The sequence below is a fragment of the Perissodus microlepis genome, chromosome 11, assembly GCF_051167445.1.
Source record: "Perissodus microlepis isolate ML-2025 ecotype Zambia chromosome 11, ASM5116744v1, whole genome shotgun sequence".
Taxonomy (NCBI): Eukaryota; Metazoa; Chordata; class Actinopteri; order Cichliformes; family Cichlidae; genus Perissodus; species Perissodus microlepis.
This window is the reverse complement of record NC_140471.1, coordinates 11,646,171-11,663,684: the sequence shown is the minus strand read 5'-3', so window position 1 is coordinate 11,663,684 and position 17,514 is coordinate 11,646,171. Positions and strand designations below refer to the sequence as shown.

Genomic DNA, 17,514 nt, shown 5'->3' with positions numbered 1-17,514 from the left:
ACGCTGGGAAGAGGGGGGAGGGGCGGTAGTTACACTCAGTAGCACAGGATGTAAAACAGAGCAGGAGGGAGAGACAGAGAAAGAGCCAGGGACAACAATGTCACATTAGAAAGGTTTAGTAATCATCCACAACTATTTTCAGTTGCAGATGATAAAGGATTCAGAAAGTTTATTCATGCAGGTCCATATGACAGAGAATGTGCATCTTCTTTTTGTTTTCATATTATAATTTATATTTAATTGTGTTGTGGTTTGCAGTGTTTTGTGTTGTTTCACTTTAAATTTGTAAAAGGAAAAAGCTGAAAATTTAAATAGTTAAAAGTTGAAATGTGAATAGTTGGTTTTTGTATTATATGATTTATTTATTACATTTTATGTGGAGTGAATAAATAAAAGTATATTTACAGTGGCCCCTACAGACAAAGCACATACAAACTTCAAATCACGTACGAACTCTGAAGCACGTACAAACCCTGAAGCATGTACAAACTCCAAAACACGTAAAAACACGTAAAAACTCCAAAACACGTAAAAACATGTACAAACTCCGAAGCACGTACAAACTCCAAAACACGTGAACACTCAGAAGCACATAAAAACTCAAAACACGTACAAAAGACAACAGCAGTGCTCCAGGATGCTAGGGGCAGTGTTGAACTTTTGTTACCTAGTGGCTACACAAGCCAGCAAGTACCAACGACCGGATTTGGTTTGTGGTAATAACAGGTAAATGAACTTTTTTTTTTTTTTTTAATTATTTGACTATATATGAATGCTTGTGTATAAATACACAAACACAACACACATGCTTTCATGCTTTCAATTGTGTAATTTAAGTGATCTAGGTAGCTCTGTTTTGGAAGTTCAGTTCATGCTAGAAATGTGTTTTGGAGTTTGTACGTGTTTTGTCTCTAGGGGCCACTGCATATATTTATATATAAACATATATAAATAAAACCACTTTTTTTTTTTTACATTAGTAATTCCTTTTGTGCATAATTTTTTATTATTGTTAATAATAAATTAATTAAAGCAACAAAACAACCTGAAGAGCCGGTTGGGAGCCTAAAGAGCCGGCTCTTTTTAGTGAGCCGAACCGAAAGAGCCGGAAATCCCATCACTAGAGAACTAGACTGCAAAAAGCCAGTCTCTGTGTGGGTGTGTGTGTGTAAAAGGCTGCAGCAGTAGCAGCTGTTTAGGCGGGAAACAGGCAGCCTCTGTGATTGTTGGATTCAAATTGAGCAGCTCAGCTGTTTGACTGACCTAGAAACATGCTGCCAACACTATTAACAGCCCCTGTTTGTTCACTTCCTGCTGTGTATGTGCGTGTGTCCCTCTGTGCATTTGTGTTTCAATATGTGTCCATATTTGTAATTGTGTGTATCTGCTGGCTGTTGTTTCTTTTTTTTTTTTAAATATCTGCCAATTTTTCGCAATTGAACAAGTATATTTGAGAGAACCTACCCATGTTCAGCATTTTTTCAGCTGTCCATTTTGCTTTTCCAATATTTATTCTTAAGTCATTACTATTTTGTAAATAATAGTAATTCTGCTAGTTTTCAGTATTTGTGCTCAATATAATATTTCTGCTATTTTATAGGATTTGTGCCAAAACATAGTATTTGTGCCAAATCTAAACTGCTAAATTATAGTATTTGAGTGGAATTGTAGTATTTTTGCTAAAACAGAGTATTGCTGCCAAATCATAGTATTTCTGCTAAATCATTGTATTTGAGCCAAATCATAGTATTTCTCCTCAATCATCGTATTTCTGCTATGTCGTAGTAATTTTGCTAAATCCTGGTGTTTTTGCCAAATCGTAGTGTTGTTATCAAATCATAGTATTTGTGATAAAACATAGTATTTATGCCAAATCACAGTATTTGTGGCAAATCATTGTATTTGAGCCAAATCATAGTATTTCTCCTCAATCAATGTATTTCTGCTATGTTGTAGTACTTTTGCTAAATCCTGGTATTTTTTGCCAAGTCATAGTATTTGTATCAAATCATAGTATTTGTGCCAAAACATAGTATGTCTGCCAAATCATAGTATTTTATCTTATAATCATATGGCCATGTGATTATCTTATAATCATAGATTATATCTTAGTTATCTTATAGTATTAATACTAAGTCATAGTATTTCTGCTATGTTGTAATATTTGAGCTAAATTGTAGTATTTGTGACAAAACATAGAATTTCTGCCAAATCATATTATTTCTGCTAAATCAAAATATATTTGCTGAATCACACTATGTCTGGTATGTTGTAGTATTTGTCCTAAATCATAGTATTTCTGCAATGTTTAGGTATTTTTGGCTAAATATATATATAAATATTTGCTAAGTTCCCCTACATTATTGTTTTTCTGCTAAGTAAATACATTTTTGCTAAGTTTTAGTTTTTTCATTTTTGCAGGAAATGCAACTTTTTCTAGTTTTATATTGTTGTTAATAATAAATCAATTAAAGCAACAAAACAACCCGAAGAGCCGGTTGGGAGCCGAAAGAGCCGGCTCTTTTTAGTGAGCCGAGACGAAAGAGCCGGTTCTCTAAAAAGAGACGTAAATCCCATCACTAGTAGGTTGATGTATTTTGTGGAGCATAGCCACCATGAAAAAAAATCAGCTGATCTTAACAGGCCACGGTTAATGCTGTTTTATACACCTGACTCAGCTAAATTATATATATGTATACACACACACACACATATATATATATATATGTATATATATATATGGATATGTGTGTGTGTATACATATATATAATTTAGCTGACACACACACACACACATATATATATATGTATATATATGTGTGTGTGTGTGTATATATATATATATATATGAGTATACATATTCAGTAATGCACATACACTCTTATATTTGTACATATATTTAGTCTTATAATTGTTAGATTTACCCATTTGTATATTTTGCTTGTTCTTATGTTATTGTATTTTGCACACCTCTGTTGCACACACACAAGAATTTCATTCACATGTGCTGTACCAGTGTCCCTGCACATGTTATGTGATGCGGGAAATCTCAATTTTTTTATTTTATTTTTTGAGATTAAATAATATACCATTGCAAAGACAACACAAGAGTTCCCGAGGCTCTTCTGGGAGCCAGAGTCGACCAGAAAACGTTTCCCCGAGCTTGAGTCCTCTATGAAGAGCAGCCTTTCCTTATCGGCAGCGGTCACAGCCGCTACAGAGCGCTGGCAGGCTTGTTTCCCTGGGCCTTAAAACTGCAAAGGCGGCACGGTGCTGTCACGCTGATGGTAAAAACACAGGCCTTTACCACAGTGCTGCTGTGCCACTTTGTTTTTTAACAAAACACTACGCTTTATGTATAAAGAACTGCCTATTCTACTACTTATTGAAGAAAAAGAATCCACAAAAGATTTTTTTTACTTTCTTTTATTTGTTCCAGATAAATTATAAATGATTTTTTAAAAAGCAATGAAATGCATCAGATGTCTCCCATGCTTTCTTTTCTGCTGTAATTTTTTTTTCTTGAACATAAATTGGCCTATTGAAAATAAAATGTAGTAAGAAACACTACATTTTTTCAATAGGCCAATTTATGTTTAAGAAAACCCCAACAATCAAATGATCCCATCTGAGCAAGCACTGGGCGACGGTGGGAAGGAAAAACTCCTTTGTCTTAAAAAGAAGAAACCTTCGACAGAACCAGGCTCAGATGGTGCGGCTTCTGTCAAGACCGGTTGGGGGTGAGGTAGTTAAAAACTACTCTAACGGTACAGCACTACAGCTTTTTGGTGGAAATGGGTGGAAGGGTGGGTGTTACACCTCGTTTCATTGGAGGTCTTACAGGTGGTCGGGGTGTATATTCAGCTTTCTTACAAATGAACGGCGGAGGGACAGGACTAGGTCGTGGAATTATAACTGGTTGGGTGGGAATAATTCTGGATATAGGTGGAACACAAATCATATGAAAAGGTCTGTTAGTTGGCTTTTTCGTTGGTGGTGTGACTGGAGGAGCGGGTGTCAACTTTGTCTTTTTCGGTCTAATGGGTGGCAGCGGAGTCCGCTGTAACTGTTGTTCGTCAGTTGTATCTTCCCTGCTTACGTAGATGTATTTATGTTCCTCAAAAATGGCAATGTCTTTTTCAAGCTTACTCATTGCCTCTTCGAGAAACTTTTTGTATTTGTATTTGGTGTATTGTGAAGGGACGAGAGCAAAAGGGAGGGATTGATACTCAGAGTTTAACTCATTAAACCTCCTCTTTAGGCCCTTGAGAATATTTTGTTTCTCCTGTTCGGGCAGTGGTTTAATTGTTTCCCGTTGTTTTGTTAACCAGGCATCATAGTCCTGCTTAGGCTTTTCTTTCTCTGCATTTGTTCTATGCAGGCAGCCTGGAACGATTCCATAATCGTTTTTCTTTAAATAAAAGGGGACAAATCCTGATTTCTCAAGGAGCTGCTTGTCCCCTTTGCCTGTGTCCACACAAGCTGGTTGAGCCATGACTTTCTTCATGCCTGTGTGTTTTGTTTTTCTCCTGAATGTGTGTTCAGGTTTTTCGCCTTCTGGCCTCTGTGGGCACATTTCGCGATGAGATGGGGCCTTAACTGTTATTGGCACCATGGTCCTGTGTTCATGTTTATATTTATTTTCTAATACAATTGCTTCCCTGTATTTAGACATTGCTTGTTTGGGTGGAGGAAGAGGACTCTTCTTTGGGAGAATGTTATAAGCGCTGTCTACTGGAAACATAATTCAATCGCTAGATTAAAACCACCTGCAAGGGAATTCTACAATTGTGTGTCGAGGCACCCCTATTTATGTGCTTTTATAGCCTTGCATGTGACATCTGCCTTTGATCTGTCATTCACCATGCATGTGACATCACGGTAACATGTCTTTGTTCTGTCATTTAAGCCCCACCCCCCTGGTTACTGTTGCTATTGTAACTATTATATTATGAATGCTGGTAGCTAGCATTCCACACACACACACACACACACATACCTTTTGCCCAGTTTCCAGCTGCAGTCACCAAGACATGTTAATATATTTATTAATCAGCACTTTTAATTCGTTTACTTTTCCAAATGGTTAGTTCCTTATCAAATACATTGTTTCATCCATTTTATCTGTGATGGCATTCGCTGGTAAAATCATCTGTGGTGTCTTTGAGGGAAAAATGATGGGACAGAGCCTTTCCACTCCTGATGATGCACCAGAACAAACGCAGCAGTGTGTGGGGAAGAAGAGCCAGCAGTCAGCTACGAGTTGGAGAGAATAGACAGGCTGTCCTCTCTTTGTGAAGGACTGATAGAAAAATTTCAGCACATACACATTTGTTGACAAAAAGACAAAGAAAGGATTTTAAACTTTTCAAGTTTCTTGTCGTCATTGTCCATGTTCACATGCAGCAACACAGAAAGCAGAGCTAACCATCACCACAGAGTAGTGACTCTTTAATGTGCTCACTGAATACATTTAGCTGTGTTTGTGGGAAGCTTGGGGGTGATCTTTTCACTGCACTCACTTTATAGTAGCTGGCCAACGGCCTTTTACTAGAACTAGTATGAATCCCCTCTGTGTCACACCCCCCCACAGTCATTTTAACGGGTGAAAAGAAGCAGCTGGTAACTCCACGTGTTCCAGTGGAGATGCTTGCTGTTTGCTCCTCCAACTTAGCCAACAACGAGCTTAGCAGTGACACAAACTGCAGTCCAATGAAGTAGCAGTTTGAAAACCAGGGAAAAAAAACAAAATTAAACCAAAAAGCCGGTAGTAGTTCAACTGTTCCATATTGTATAGGATAGGTTTCCGCTATCGCAGGAATGAAAAGATGCTCCATGGGACGCTTTCACAGTGCTTACTGTGAAAGTAAAGAGAATGCACCATGGACATTACCTGTCTGAATAGATTTGTCTCAGTGATGCAAGCAAGTGACCTCTGGCTCGCTAACCATCGCTGTTCCTCTTTCTCAGGGTCTCCCAGCCTACGACACTCCTGAGGTGTTTGGGCTGCACCCAAACGCAGACATAACCTTCCAGAGTAAACTGGCTAAGGACGTACTGGATACCATCCTCAGCATTCAGCCAAAAGACAGCTCATCAGGCGGAGGAGAAACCAGAGAAGCTGTAGTGTCCAGGCTGGCTGACGACATGCTGGAAAAACTGCCTCCTGACTACGTACCTTTTGAAGTAAGCCTATGTGTATTTGCTTTGCAGAGCGAAGTGTGCAAAGCAACATGTGCAATGTCACTCCACTCACCTTGTGTGCTCTGTGCTCCTCGTGGCTGGTGCAGGCGGAGAGGTGGCGTGTAGTGTTTTTGACAGTAGAGTGTAAAGAAGACCAGAAATAGAAAGGAGTGTGTGTGAATGCAGCTGGATCTTGTTTTATTTTGGTGGCTGTGTCTCCGCTTTTTTTTTTTTTTTTTTTGTCGCTAAGAAAAAAAATGAGGTGAGAGTGTGACTTTTCTGAGGCGAGGTGCAAAGCTCATCATGGAAAACTGTCACCTCACAACACACCCCGCGAATGCCGCTTTCACTGCTGCTTGCGTGACTGTCTCTTCACACAGTGCATAAAGGCCTCCAAAATAGGAAAAAAGATGGGGTTTTTTTTTAAAAGATGTTTTAAAATGAATACAGCCTGCATGTGGAGCAGAAAGGCCCGTCAGAAATACAGAATATCTTCATTCCTATATTTGTTTCATTTTCAGTGAAGCAAACATGAATTCACCAATACTAACAACAGTAGTAGCTACAAACATGAAAAATGCAGCATAAAGCTCCACTTTAAATACAGTTTTTCCAGAGTAGATATTAAACTTTAGTGATCCCAGGTACATTTCCACATAATGAGATTGTGTGTTTTTACACATCTCTGTTAATATAATCTTTTCTGCCTTAATAAAACCAGGTGAGAGAGCGTCTTCAGAAGATGGGTCCTTTCCAGCCTATGAACATCTTTCTGCGTCAGGAGGTCGATCGGATACAGAGGATCATAGTTCTTGTCCGAAACACCTTGACAGACCTAAAGCTAGCTATTGATGGAACCATCATCATGAGTGAGAACCTGCGGGATGCCTTGGACTGCATGTACGATGCACGAATTCCTGCACGCTGGAAGAAGGTCAGTTGAGAGAATCACTGTGAGTTTATGTATTGGCTCAAATTGTGGTCATAAATATTTTGTACTTGTAAATGAGTTTTGTACTTGTAAATGAGTTTTGTACTTGTAAATCAGGATTTGTATGTGTAAAAAGAATTTGTGTGTGTCTAAAAAAGATTTGTATGTGTAAAAAGAATGTAACATTTTCTGTAAATTCTGTGAATCTCGGGCAGCTCAACTTGCCTGAAGTGTTTCCAGCTGGGCACCGTGTACCTGGAGTCCAGTGTTTTAACCGATGCATGAAACTATACATTTTTAGACATAAGTTGTAACGGCCGCCGTTTTTTTTTGTTTTTGTTTTTGTGAGTATTTATTACACAGCGTTCTGCAGGGAAAAGCCTGTTCTAACGTTTGAGTCTAAGGTTTATTTTTTAGCACCTGACGGCTCTTTTTTGCTTCTCATCCATAAACACTGCATACTCTTTCACATGATTCAGTTTATTTTGGAAAGTCTCAACAGGATCTTGAGCTTTATTGTGAAAAAAAAAAAATTTCTATGTGGAAAATAAACAAGCGGACACGCGATGGTTTTACCGTCGTTGTTGCTAACGACAATGCATACAAACAGGTGCTTGTCCATCCGTAGTGTGGTTATATTAAATATAAGAGAAAGAGAGAAATTTAAGAAATGAATATAGCCACTACAGTGACCATCAAAACGATGAAAAAATATTGCTGTAAACAGTTTATTTTGCGAAATCACGAAACAAACGATAGCATAAAATGAAACGATAGACGTTTTTATATCTTCATTTGATATATATCGTTATATCGAACAGCCCTATGAAAGGTGATCATTTTATCTCCGGTGAAAGCTTCTAACAACTGTTCAATACAGAGTACTAGATAGCCCAGAGGCACAAATTAATACCTCAGATCAGATTTTAGTGCTATCAGCTTTGTTATTTAGTGTCCTTGAGGTTTAGTTGTAGCACACGGGATAATTGATGCTCTTACAAGGGACATTGTCATTATCAGACCAAACTCTAACTTCCACGTTTGGGCCGTGTTCGTGCTCCTTTTTTATTAATGTACTCATTGTTATAATTGTATTCACAGCACACAAATCCATCTCAGTGATATAGGAAATGGAAAAAAGAAACTTTGTTCTGATGCCATACTAAACCAAACAATAAAAAGCTAGGACTTTTTTAGGGCTTTTTGTTTTTTTTAGAATTATTTAGCTGACAGTCAGGCTGCATTCACAAACACAGCATTGTTAGAATAATTCAGACTGGAATGGGATTCCTGGCTGCAACACCGATTTCTTTTACCTGCAGTTTTATCCTTTTTCTGAATCATTTGCCTCCGGTCTATTGTGTTCTGTTGTATTTTTTTTCCCATTGTGTCAAGTCTCTTTTTTTCACTTGCCACACCATGTTTCATAATCCATGTCTTATCTCCCCTTTTCTTCTCAGAGCCACCTGGATGACATGTTTCAGCGTTTTATTGTACTCTTTTGCTCATGTTATTGTTTGTCTGTCTCCTTGTTGTTTTCAGTCATCGTGGGCCTCCAGCACCCTGGGGTTCTGGTTCACGGAGCTGCTTGAGCGGAACCGTCAGTTCCAGGCCTGGATCTTTGAAGGGAGACCCAACTGCTTCTGGATGACAGGTTTCTTCAACCCGCAGGGCTTCCTGACAGCCATGAGACAGGTACGCACGACATCAGGCTACCTACCATTTACCCACAGCAAGGGAAAAGACCAGATGGCACGCAGAGGGAGAAGCAGGCACACAGCCACATTTACACACGCATGCAAACATGCACAGACACAAACACATACACAGGGACCTGCAAGTAGTAGTAGTTATTTTTTTACAATGCGTGAAATTCATTTTGCATTCAGAGAATATGCTGAATTTGTCTTTAAATCCTATCCCTGTTGTGAATTCTGCAGGCACAATTTTATATGAAATTGCCGTTCCTAGTCTTCCTCTCTGACCATTTCTATCTATTGGTGCCATTTGTGTGCTCTGATCTGGTCAATACTGGTAGATTGGCAGCAAGTGGGAATAGTTTTATGGGGAAACAACATCTGTATTATACCTGTACTTTACTCCTGCCATCTGTGGTTCCAATTTTGCATCACAAGTACATGACAGCAAATGTATGTTTAAAGTTTTCTGGAAAAGTGAGAGCAGATGGGATCTTCAACTTGAAGAGATTTTGAATGTTAAATAATTTATTTAGCAAATCCAGTGATTTATCAGTTTTGAAAGGCTGTAATGTTCAATTCAGTTCAATTGTATTTATATAGCTTCAAATCACAACAACAGTCACCTCAAGGTGCTTCACATTGTAAGGTAAAAACCCTACAATAATATAGAAACAAAAAACCCCCCAAAATCAGACGACCCATCTTTGAGAAAACGATTGGTGACAGTGGGGAGAAAAAACTCCCTTTTAACGAGAAGACACCTCCAGCAGAACCAGGCTCAGGGAGGGGCGGCCATCTGCCCTGATTGGGGCAGATGGAAACAAGACAGGAGCAATACAACAAATATTTAAAGAGCTTATGTATATGAAGATAATTGAGTGCAGTTACATACGACAGGCTCAAGCTTGTATCATTGCTCTTGTAAGGTAAACAATTCCTCCATGCTACTGAACTTTTATCTTGGGGGTTTGAATCTAATAGTTTGCTGAACATATACTTTGATTGGTGGCTTAAATCAGTGTGTTTTTAACTGAATTTGGTGGTAAACAGGAATCTTATTACATACAGTAACAGTGAAAATGAACTGAAATGTAGACCTGAGAGTTGCAGTATGCACTGAGTAAAGGATTCTACTTCCAAGTGAATATTTTGAAGAGCCTGGATCTTTCACCCGGATAAAGGAAATATTGAGGATGTAGATTTCTGTATTTTACTAAGAAGAGATTTGTTTGACTACTGATAGATACCAAATATAGCCCTCAGTCCTACCACTGAGCTTCTCAGGAGATGTACGTGTTCTCTGATTCTGTGTAATGTGCCTGAAGTTGCTAGCTTGTTTTATCTGAGATGCTTATGTGCCTGCCCTTGTCATTTGTTATCAGTCTCTGTCTCTCCCAAGTTTGCCCACTAAGGATTTCTTTTTTTAAACTTGAAAATGAGAATAAAATGACTGAGGCCATAAAATACTCACATTTCACTTAATTTGTCATACTGGAGTTATTTTTTTCCTTTTGCAACATCATCTCACAAAACAACTCCTGTGATGGAGTGCACCTATCTCCCAGTAGTGTATTTTGGTGTTCCTATTGTTACAGACCTTTTATCAAAATTGATTTTCATGTGGGAAAACCATTTCAAAATGTCACTTCTGTCATTTATGTGCCATTCACATGTACTCGCAGGAGATCACTCGGGCGAACAAGGGCTGGGCCCTGGACCGCATGGTGCTGTGCAACGAGGTGACGAAGTGGATGAAGGATGACATCAACCAGCCGCCCACAGAGGGAGTGTACGTCTATGGTCTTTACCTGGAGGGAGCTGGCTGGGACCGCCGCAACTGCAAACTTATCGACTCCAAACCCAAAGTTCTCTTTGAGATGATGCCGGTGATCAGGATGTATGCTGAGAATAATGGTGAGTTTTATTATTTAGGAACAGTGCGGAGGGGAAATAAAAAAACAAATCTTTTGGTGGAGCAGCTTTATATCCTACCTGTCTTCTCAGTGTTTGCATCTCACACAGTCACTCGTTGGATGTAACATTTAAATGTCAAGCAGAATAAGTGTTATTTATTTTGTCTGGGAATAGATTACCAGCAGTATGTGGCACAGTGTTTGTTCTGGATAAGGCCAAAGTATATTCAGACAGACACAGACCCCCATGGATGCCTGCGAGCAAGGCTTCCTGGGAAATGAACTAATGATCCAATGATACGCATAATGCAGTTTGTTTACACCACGTCCCCTCCCAGCATTTCCCATACGAAGGCAGCCTGCTACGTTTGAGTGTGTGTCAGTGCAAAGGAGACTGCTAAAGGGATGCTTTAGTAGGTGTGTGTGCCGTGCACATGTGTAGGCATGAGGTTCAAGAGGTTGGAAAGCTGCTCTACTTAATTTTCCACTCATGCAAAGGGATTAGTTCCATCTTTGTCCACATACAGTGTCGTTTGTAAAGACACAACAAGCCTGTTTGTTTGCTCTGAGAAAATTATTTTTAGTTTTTTCCCTGCTGATGCATGAGCAAGGAGCACTGCTGTTGCTATTCTACTGGCAGACTAACAGCAAAACAAGCAGCAGACTGGCTAAAGAACTATAAAATGGTGCTGAGGGAGTACTGGGTAATAAGCGTGCTCTCCTAATTCGAGCTAACTACATAAAAACAGATGTTTCTTTTGAGCACAGCTGGGTGTCCCAGTGGCATCTCTGCACTGATGTAAATATTTCATTGAATTGAAATGATTCTAGTTAGAAACACAATTAAGGCACAGTTTGGCAGCTGCTGCTCTCTCTCATTAGTTTTCATGAAAAATGCCATTTTTGATTTTTCTCTTTCCATTTTCTGCAGCAAATGCCGTGTTTCTTTTCTGTGTTGCAGGTGTAAAAGACTCCCGCCTCTATTCCTGTCCAATCTACAAGAAGCCCACCAGGACAGACGTAAACTACATCGCAGCTGTAGACCTGAAAACCTCCCTCCCTCCAGAATACTGGATCCTGCGTGGAGTGGCGCTCCTTTGTGACGTCAAATGACTGTTTCATAATGAACACTGACACATACAGCCGTTATTCATTTTCCCTCAGTTATAGGGATGGTTAAGTGTGCAGGATTAAAAAGCTCTCATCAAGGTTAAATCTATTTTTAGCATCATTTCTGTATAAGTGAAATATGCAGCTCCATAGTAAAGGAACAAGCAAAGTGACTAACACATTTTTACAGTCAGTGTCAGGAATTGTGGATAGACACTGGGTTTTTCTGTGCAGTCAGGCCAAGGTCAGACCCAGAATTAGCACGTTCAAAAACATCATGTCAGTGTTTTTTTTTTTTTTGCTTGAGGTCAACAGAAGCATAGACGTCTGTACTGTGGCTGCTAAAGGTCCTGTGTAAATGTTCTAATACTCTGGTATGAAGCCCCGTCTCTTTGGGTTTCCGCTTTTCATTCAGACTAGTTGGACCAAAATGATCTAATCACCATGTTTTTGAAATAATTTACACCCTAAAGTCATATCGTAGCCATCTGCATGCTCACCCAGTGTTAAGTCTGTACAGTATTCTAAAGGTAAACCAAAGACCTTTATTCTAGTTATGATGCATGTATTATAGTGACATCGTCAGCTCATTTGATTACTCACAGTCCAGTTTAATTTGACGAATAATATCAGTTCAGCACGTACTGTACGGCTTTTCATTACGTCTGAGGATTGCAAATCCTGACATGTTAATGAACTGAGCTTGTCATATTCGAAGAATCCTGAGGGTAAATAAAGGCACTGTAGCACTGAAATACATAGAAATTTTAATTAAGTTTTTACAAAAAACAACTTGCATCATCAAAACATCAAAACACTTTTTTGGTAGTATTTTCTTTTCTTACAAAACCACCATATCATATGTGATCTAAAGCTACCCTGTACACAGGTCAGGCATGGATTTCCCAAGAAAGTCTTAAATGTTTGTAGTTTTTTAATTGAACCTGTTTTGTAAATCTTTGTGGCTCACCGGGGCCAGGTGCATATAAAACTGTGTACCCACAAACAAAAGTCTGCATTCTTCCTGTCAGGTTCGCAATATAAAGTGCATGCTAAGATAAAACATTTTATAGCACAGTTTGTAGAGTCACCAAATGTGTCATGTTATGTGTGTCTGGATGCCATTTTAACCTTTGTCCCGCCTTCCCACATTCAAATCAGCTTTTATTTACAAAAAAGAGAGATGAGCTCATGTGCAGATGCAGATGCAAAGATGAAATAACAGTTTACCACTTTAACATTGAAGGAATTTACTTTAGTGTAGGACCTTAGAGAAGCTTTAATGTATGCTGTTTATTTTAACTTAAAGGCTGGGTAAACTGTATTTAAATGACAATCCGTCACATGAATTCAGTTTAGGCTTACAGTGCCAAATCACAACAAGGTGCTTTCTACTGTAACATACAGACCTTACAGTTAGTAATCTGGAGGAATGATGACAAAATTGTAACCTTCATAGTGTGTGTTTGTCAGTTTTTTTTGGTCATTTTAACTCACACTGAATCAGACTACATATTTAACTGCTGAAAATAACATCACGAAGTCACCGTTGAGGATTTTATTCTAATTAAATCATCCAAGAAAACTTGGAAGAAAAAGACACATGATTTTACAGAAAGGTTTATCATTCATGTTTTCGTTTTAATCTCTTATTTATTCTGCTTGTGGCTCTAAAAAAAAACAAAAAACACCCCCAACTATGTACACCTGTTTTTAAGTGTGTAAAGGGTGTCCATTGTTATGGCACATCCTGTTATAAATTGCATGAAAGCAATGTGTTTGTACACATCTCAAGTCATTTATGCAACTGGCCCCAGATTTTCCATTTTCAGCAAGCACTGACAAATCTGATCAATGTCCTAATCATGTCAGTCAGTGCAGCCAAGGAGAAACTGGAAAGACTGTTTTGGAAAACACCGCCCTGCATGAATATCAGAATATATTCATAGATTCTACTTTTCATTTGTTTTTCCTATTATAGTCCTAGACTGTAAAATACATCTAAGACTTGGTGCTTCTAACAAGGTCGATGGACTTATGTACACATGGTACACCTTGTTTTCTGGCTGGTTTTTTTCTTCTTCTTAACAACACATTTTACCTTTGCAACAGTGGCTGTGACATTTTCACTTGTATTGGTTTGACCTTTGCTTTCATTTTAATATCAGATTTTTCATTTCTGGCCTTTTGTGTTACCCTAGGACTTTGCTTGAGTTCGGGAAGCAGGTAAAAGTTAGTGGTTAATTCATAACCTCTGTTGTCTTTGGGGCGCCAAAGTCTTCATAAGACTCTGCTGAAAATTGTTGCCATGCAGTTATTCTTCTGCATTCATATGGTGCTGAAATAACACAAACAATGAGTTCCCAAACGGAGAACGCACATAAATCCCCTTCAAGTGAGAACAGCAGCTCAACAAATCCAGCCAAAACTGTGACGTAGTTGTTGGCGTCTGTACACAAAAAAAATGGTAGAACAATGAAAATGTTTGGTGCCAAGAGTTGGTAAATGGTGCAATTAAAGCAGATAAAAGTACAAAGACAAGAAACTGTCTTCCTAACTCTGGAAATACTGCCATCTTAGGGGCATGCAGAGTCAAAGTTATTTGGCATCCAAACTGTATCCTGTAGGGTGAGATTGGTTTTGATGCACCTTGCTGATAAGGGGTTTCTATGATAAAGCAACTACCACAAGCCTCCCAGAACTGAGGCAGAATATTAATTCAGCCCATTGGAGATTTTCACTCTCATTGAACTTGTACATTATTACATCAGACTGACTTGTGCAACTGTGTTTTTTCCAGCTCCCACATTCACATTACAGTATATTTTTAGGTGTTACTGCCTTTCTCCTGTACATGCTACACTTACAGTTACATAAGTGACAAAATGTATACTACAGCTGTGGCATAGGTAATTTGTAATGCAACAGTAAATCCGATTTTTACCTCCTTGTAGATCAGGTCCCTTTATGCCCCACACTTTATAAAAGCAGCACTGAGAAATTCAAACCTCTTCAATCTGAAACAAAAGTCTTCGTGCCTGTGTAAATCAGGCTCAGGGCATTACGTTCCCCTGTGACAGGGACCGAGTCATCTCCGTGTGCACAAAGAAGGTCCTAAGCTCTCCTTTGCCCTTGACATTGATGATGCCTCTACAAGAGCACATGTACCCCAAGGTTAGAAGGATGTCACTCGTCTCCTCCGTCACCTGCAGGGAGAACCAGATGGGTGATGACCATTTTGCTCATCTTACATGACTGAATTAAATTCCTACAGGCAAAAATACTCAGCTGTCCACGGGAAATTTCTGCTGACCATTAACTCATCAGTAAACGGTTCTTCTTCGATGCAGTGCTTCATTAAAATCCACTGACAGCAGGATTGCGGTTGGATACCTCTTGTTTAAAGTCTAACATTTACGTTCATTTTTAGCCCTAACAGCAAAATGTGCAAGTCAAGCAGAGTTGCCAACACTGGTGCATATTTGGATTCGGTCATTAATAGATGAAGAAAACAAAAACATAAAAATTCAATGTGTAAGTTAAAGCAAGAGAGTACTCCCAAAGCACAAAGATGAAATACTGTGTGAACAACAAGCAAACAACATTGAAAGCCTGGGAATTTTACCATGAGTAAAAGTGACATTCTGGTAGGCAATATCAATGCTACTTTAAAAGAAATTGTCTTATTTCTGCCTTCTATCAGTCTTAAAATATCAACCGGAAATCATGGAATGCAATTGCGAGCCCTGTAGTTGTGCCGCACTGCACAGCAGATGGCTCTATCAAATGTGTACAGGCTGCGAAATGTAATAGAGCCCTCTGAAGACTGAATGATTGCCACAGCCACATGCCATGCAGCAGCTGAAAAACCATTCTGTCTTATCAGTGCTCAGACATGACATAAGATAGGATTTGACGATGTCATGTGATGTCAAGACGATGAGATGTCCTCGCTGTAATAAATGGCACATAAGAAAGAAGAGTGTTATCTTTTTAAGCATCCGTATTGCCATTTAAATGTCTGCAGTATGAAGGAGGTGGTCTGCTGGTCCTTTGAAAGAAACTATCAGAATAAAATACCAGCTGATGTTTGACAGCTGTCTTAACATTTAGTATTGCAGTGAATAGGCAGGGTAGTGGTTTTTTTTTATTTATGTCTTTAAACTCAAACGTTCCCCAAATCATTTACCTGTATTTTCCCCAGGACTCCGGTGCTGTCCATTCTGCTGGCTACATTCACAGTGTTTCCCCAGATATCATACTGGGGTTTCTGGGCCCCAATGACTCCAGCTATCACTGGACCATGGTTAATACCTGACAAAGGAAACATTTTAGTAAACCTTTCAGACAGTGTCCCTATTGCTGCCATTCATTTGGAATTACCTTATTATTTTATAGTTACAAATATAAACTGCTTTTTTAGATTTCCTACTTGTTGAAAATGTATCAAAATCAAATGTTGATGCCACTGATTAACTATTGAGTGCTGCTCAAAGCCAACTTGAGCAGGAACCCTACTGCTTTGAGAATGAACAAAGCTTTTCACAAGATTTCATCAGAACATGAAACGGAGGGCGAGCTAAATGCAGCTCAACTCTTAATCCCCAGCAGTCTGGAGGCTGTTCGCAGCACTGAGATGACACTGGGCCTCTCTTTGACTGAGCTTCTGACTCAGTCTCCAGATTGTTGGAAATTGCAATCTGCTCAAGTGTGCAGGAGGCGCATACAGTCTCACAGCTACTGGTTCTGTCCAGTCCCAGTGGGTGAGGGTGTGTACGGCTCTCTCATGGAGCATTTTCAGCCCCATCTGGAAGCAACAGGGATGTACAGTCACTCACACGCACACTGCTGAGTTAATGGTGCATCCCATGCTGAGATCTTAAGACACAGGTTGAAGGTATCGAACTCTGACTCAGAGGGAGCTGGGGTATGCCTTCCTGCTGTTCTACCTCTTATTTTAGTCTTACTGCATAAATAAGCGTTATTTTCTTGTTTTGTTTTTTTCAGTCATCTGTGCATTTCTCTCACTTTCTGTCAAGATGTAAAATTACTTATAAAATTATAAAATTACTCTACATCTTACTGGAACTCTACACAAACAAGGGATGCATAGAGGCTCAATGACAGTGCAATTTTGGATGTATTGCAGTCAAGCTGATTCCTGCTTTTCGTACAAAACTCTAGAAGTGGGATTCCAGAAAATATAATAACGAGAAGGCAGCAACAAGGAATGAAACTCTCACCCCACTGCAGTGATAGTATCTTGTTACATCATGTCATTTACCTGAAATGAGCTGTGGAATTTAATTAATCCGTTTAAACCACTCATTTTCAATTCTCATGTGAGGTCAGTACACTTAAATATGTGAAAGATTGCAGTGTAGTCCTGTATATATAAAATATTATATATATTTTTCTATTGTATACTTTGTATTTAATTTCAGCTTCTCTGCATAACTCACCAACTCTGAGTTTGAAGTCATTGAACGAGTGTTTGTTGATAAGATCCAGTTTTCCCATCAAGGCAAATGCAAACTCTACCATGGTCCCTATGTGCATATACTGCCTGTCATGTTCCTGGGAAACATAAAAAAAGCACAACTAGAAACACATTAGGTTCTCGCATAATGTGCATATGGCAGTCATGCAAAAATGATGATGTCTTTGTAATGGGCCT

At 39.0% G+C, this 17,514-nt stretch overlaps 3 protein-coding genes across 3 annotated transcripts in view; 1 reads left to right on the top strand and 2 right to left on the bottom strand.

Annotated features, from left to right (window-relative positions):
* The window catches only part of dnah5 (dynein, axonemal, heavy chain 5), a 99,187-nt gene extending 85,686 nt beyond the window's left edge, over window positions 1-13,501 (top strand). Inside the window, exons 84-88 of the mRNA XM_084942585.1 lie at window positions 5,971-6,186; window positions 6,905-7,117; window positions 8,657-8,809; window positions 10,497-10,728; window positions 11,689-13,501. Of these exons, the coding sequence (XP_084798711.1) occupies window positions 5,971-6,186; window positions 6,905-7,117; window positions 8,657-8,809; window positions 10,497-10,728; window positions 11,689-11,840 (966 nt within the window). The 3' untranslated portion in view covers window positions 11,841-13,501. The remainder of the gene's footprint in view (window positions 1-5,970; window positions 6,187-6,904; window positions 7,118-8,656; window positions 8,810-10,496; window positions 10,729-11,688) is intronic.
* LOC146377304 (uncharacterized) lies at window positions 3,776-4,675 on the bottom strand. The gene has a single exon (XM_084942584.1). The coding sequence runs from the start codon at window positions 4,673-4,675 to the stop codon at window positions 3,776-3,778; it is 900 nt and encodes a 299-aa protein (XP_084798710.1).
* The window catches only part of adcy2a (adenylate cyclase 2a), a 55,146-nt gene continuing 50,219 nt past the window's right edge, over window positions 12,588-17,514 (bottom strand). The window contains exons 23-25 of the mRNA XM_084942582.1: window positions 17,300-17,414; window positions 16,027-16,151; window positions 12,588-15,043 (exon numbers count right to left, since the gene is read on the bottom strand). Of these exons, the coding sequence (XP_084798708.1) occupies window positions 14,891-15,043; window positions 16,027-16,151; window positions 17,300-17,414 (393 nt within the window). The 3' untranslated portion in view covers window positions 12,588-14,890. The remainder of the gene's footprint in view (window positions 15,044-16,026; window positions 16,152-17,299; window positions 17,415-17,514) is intronic.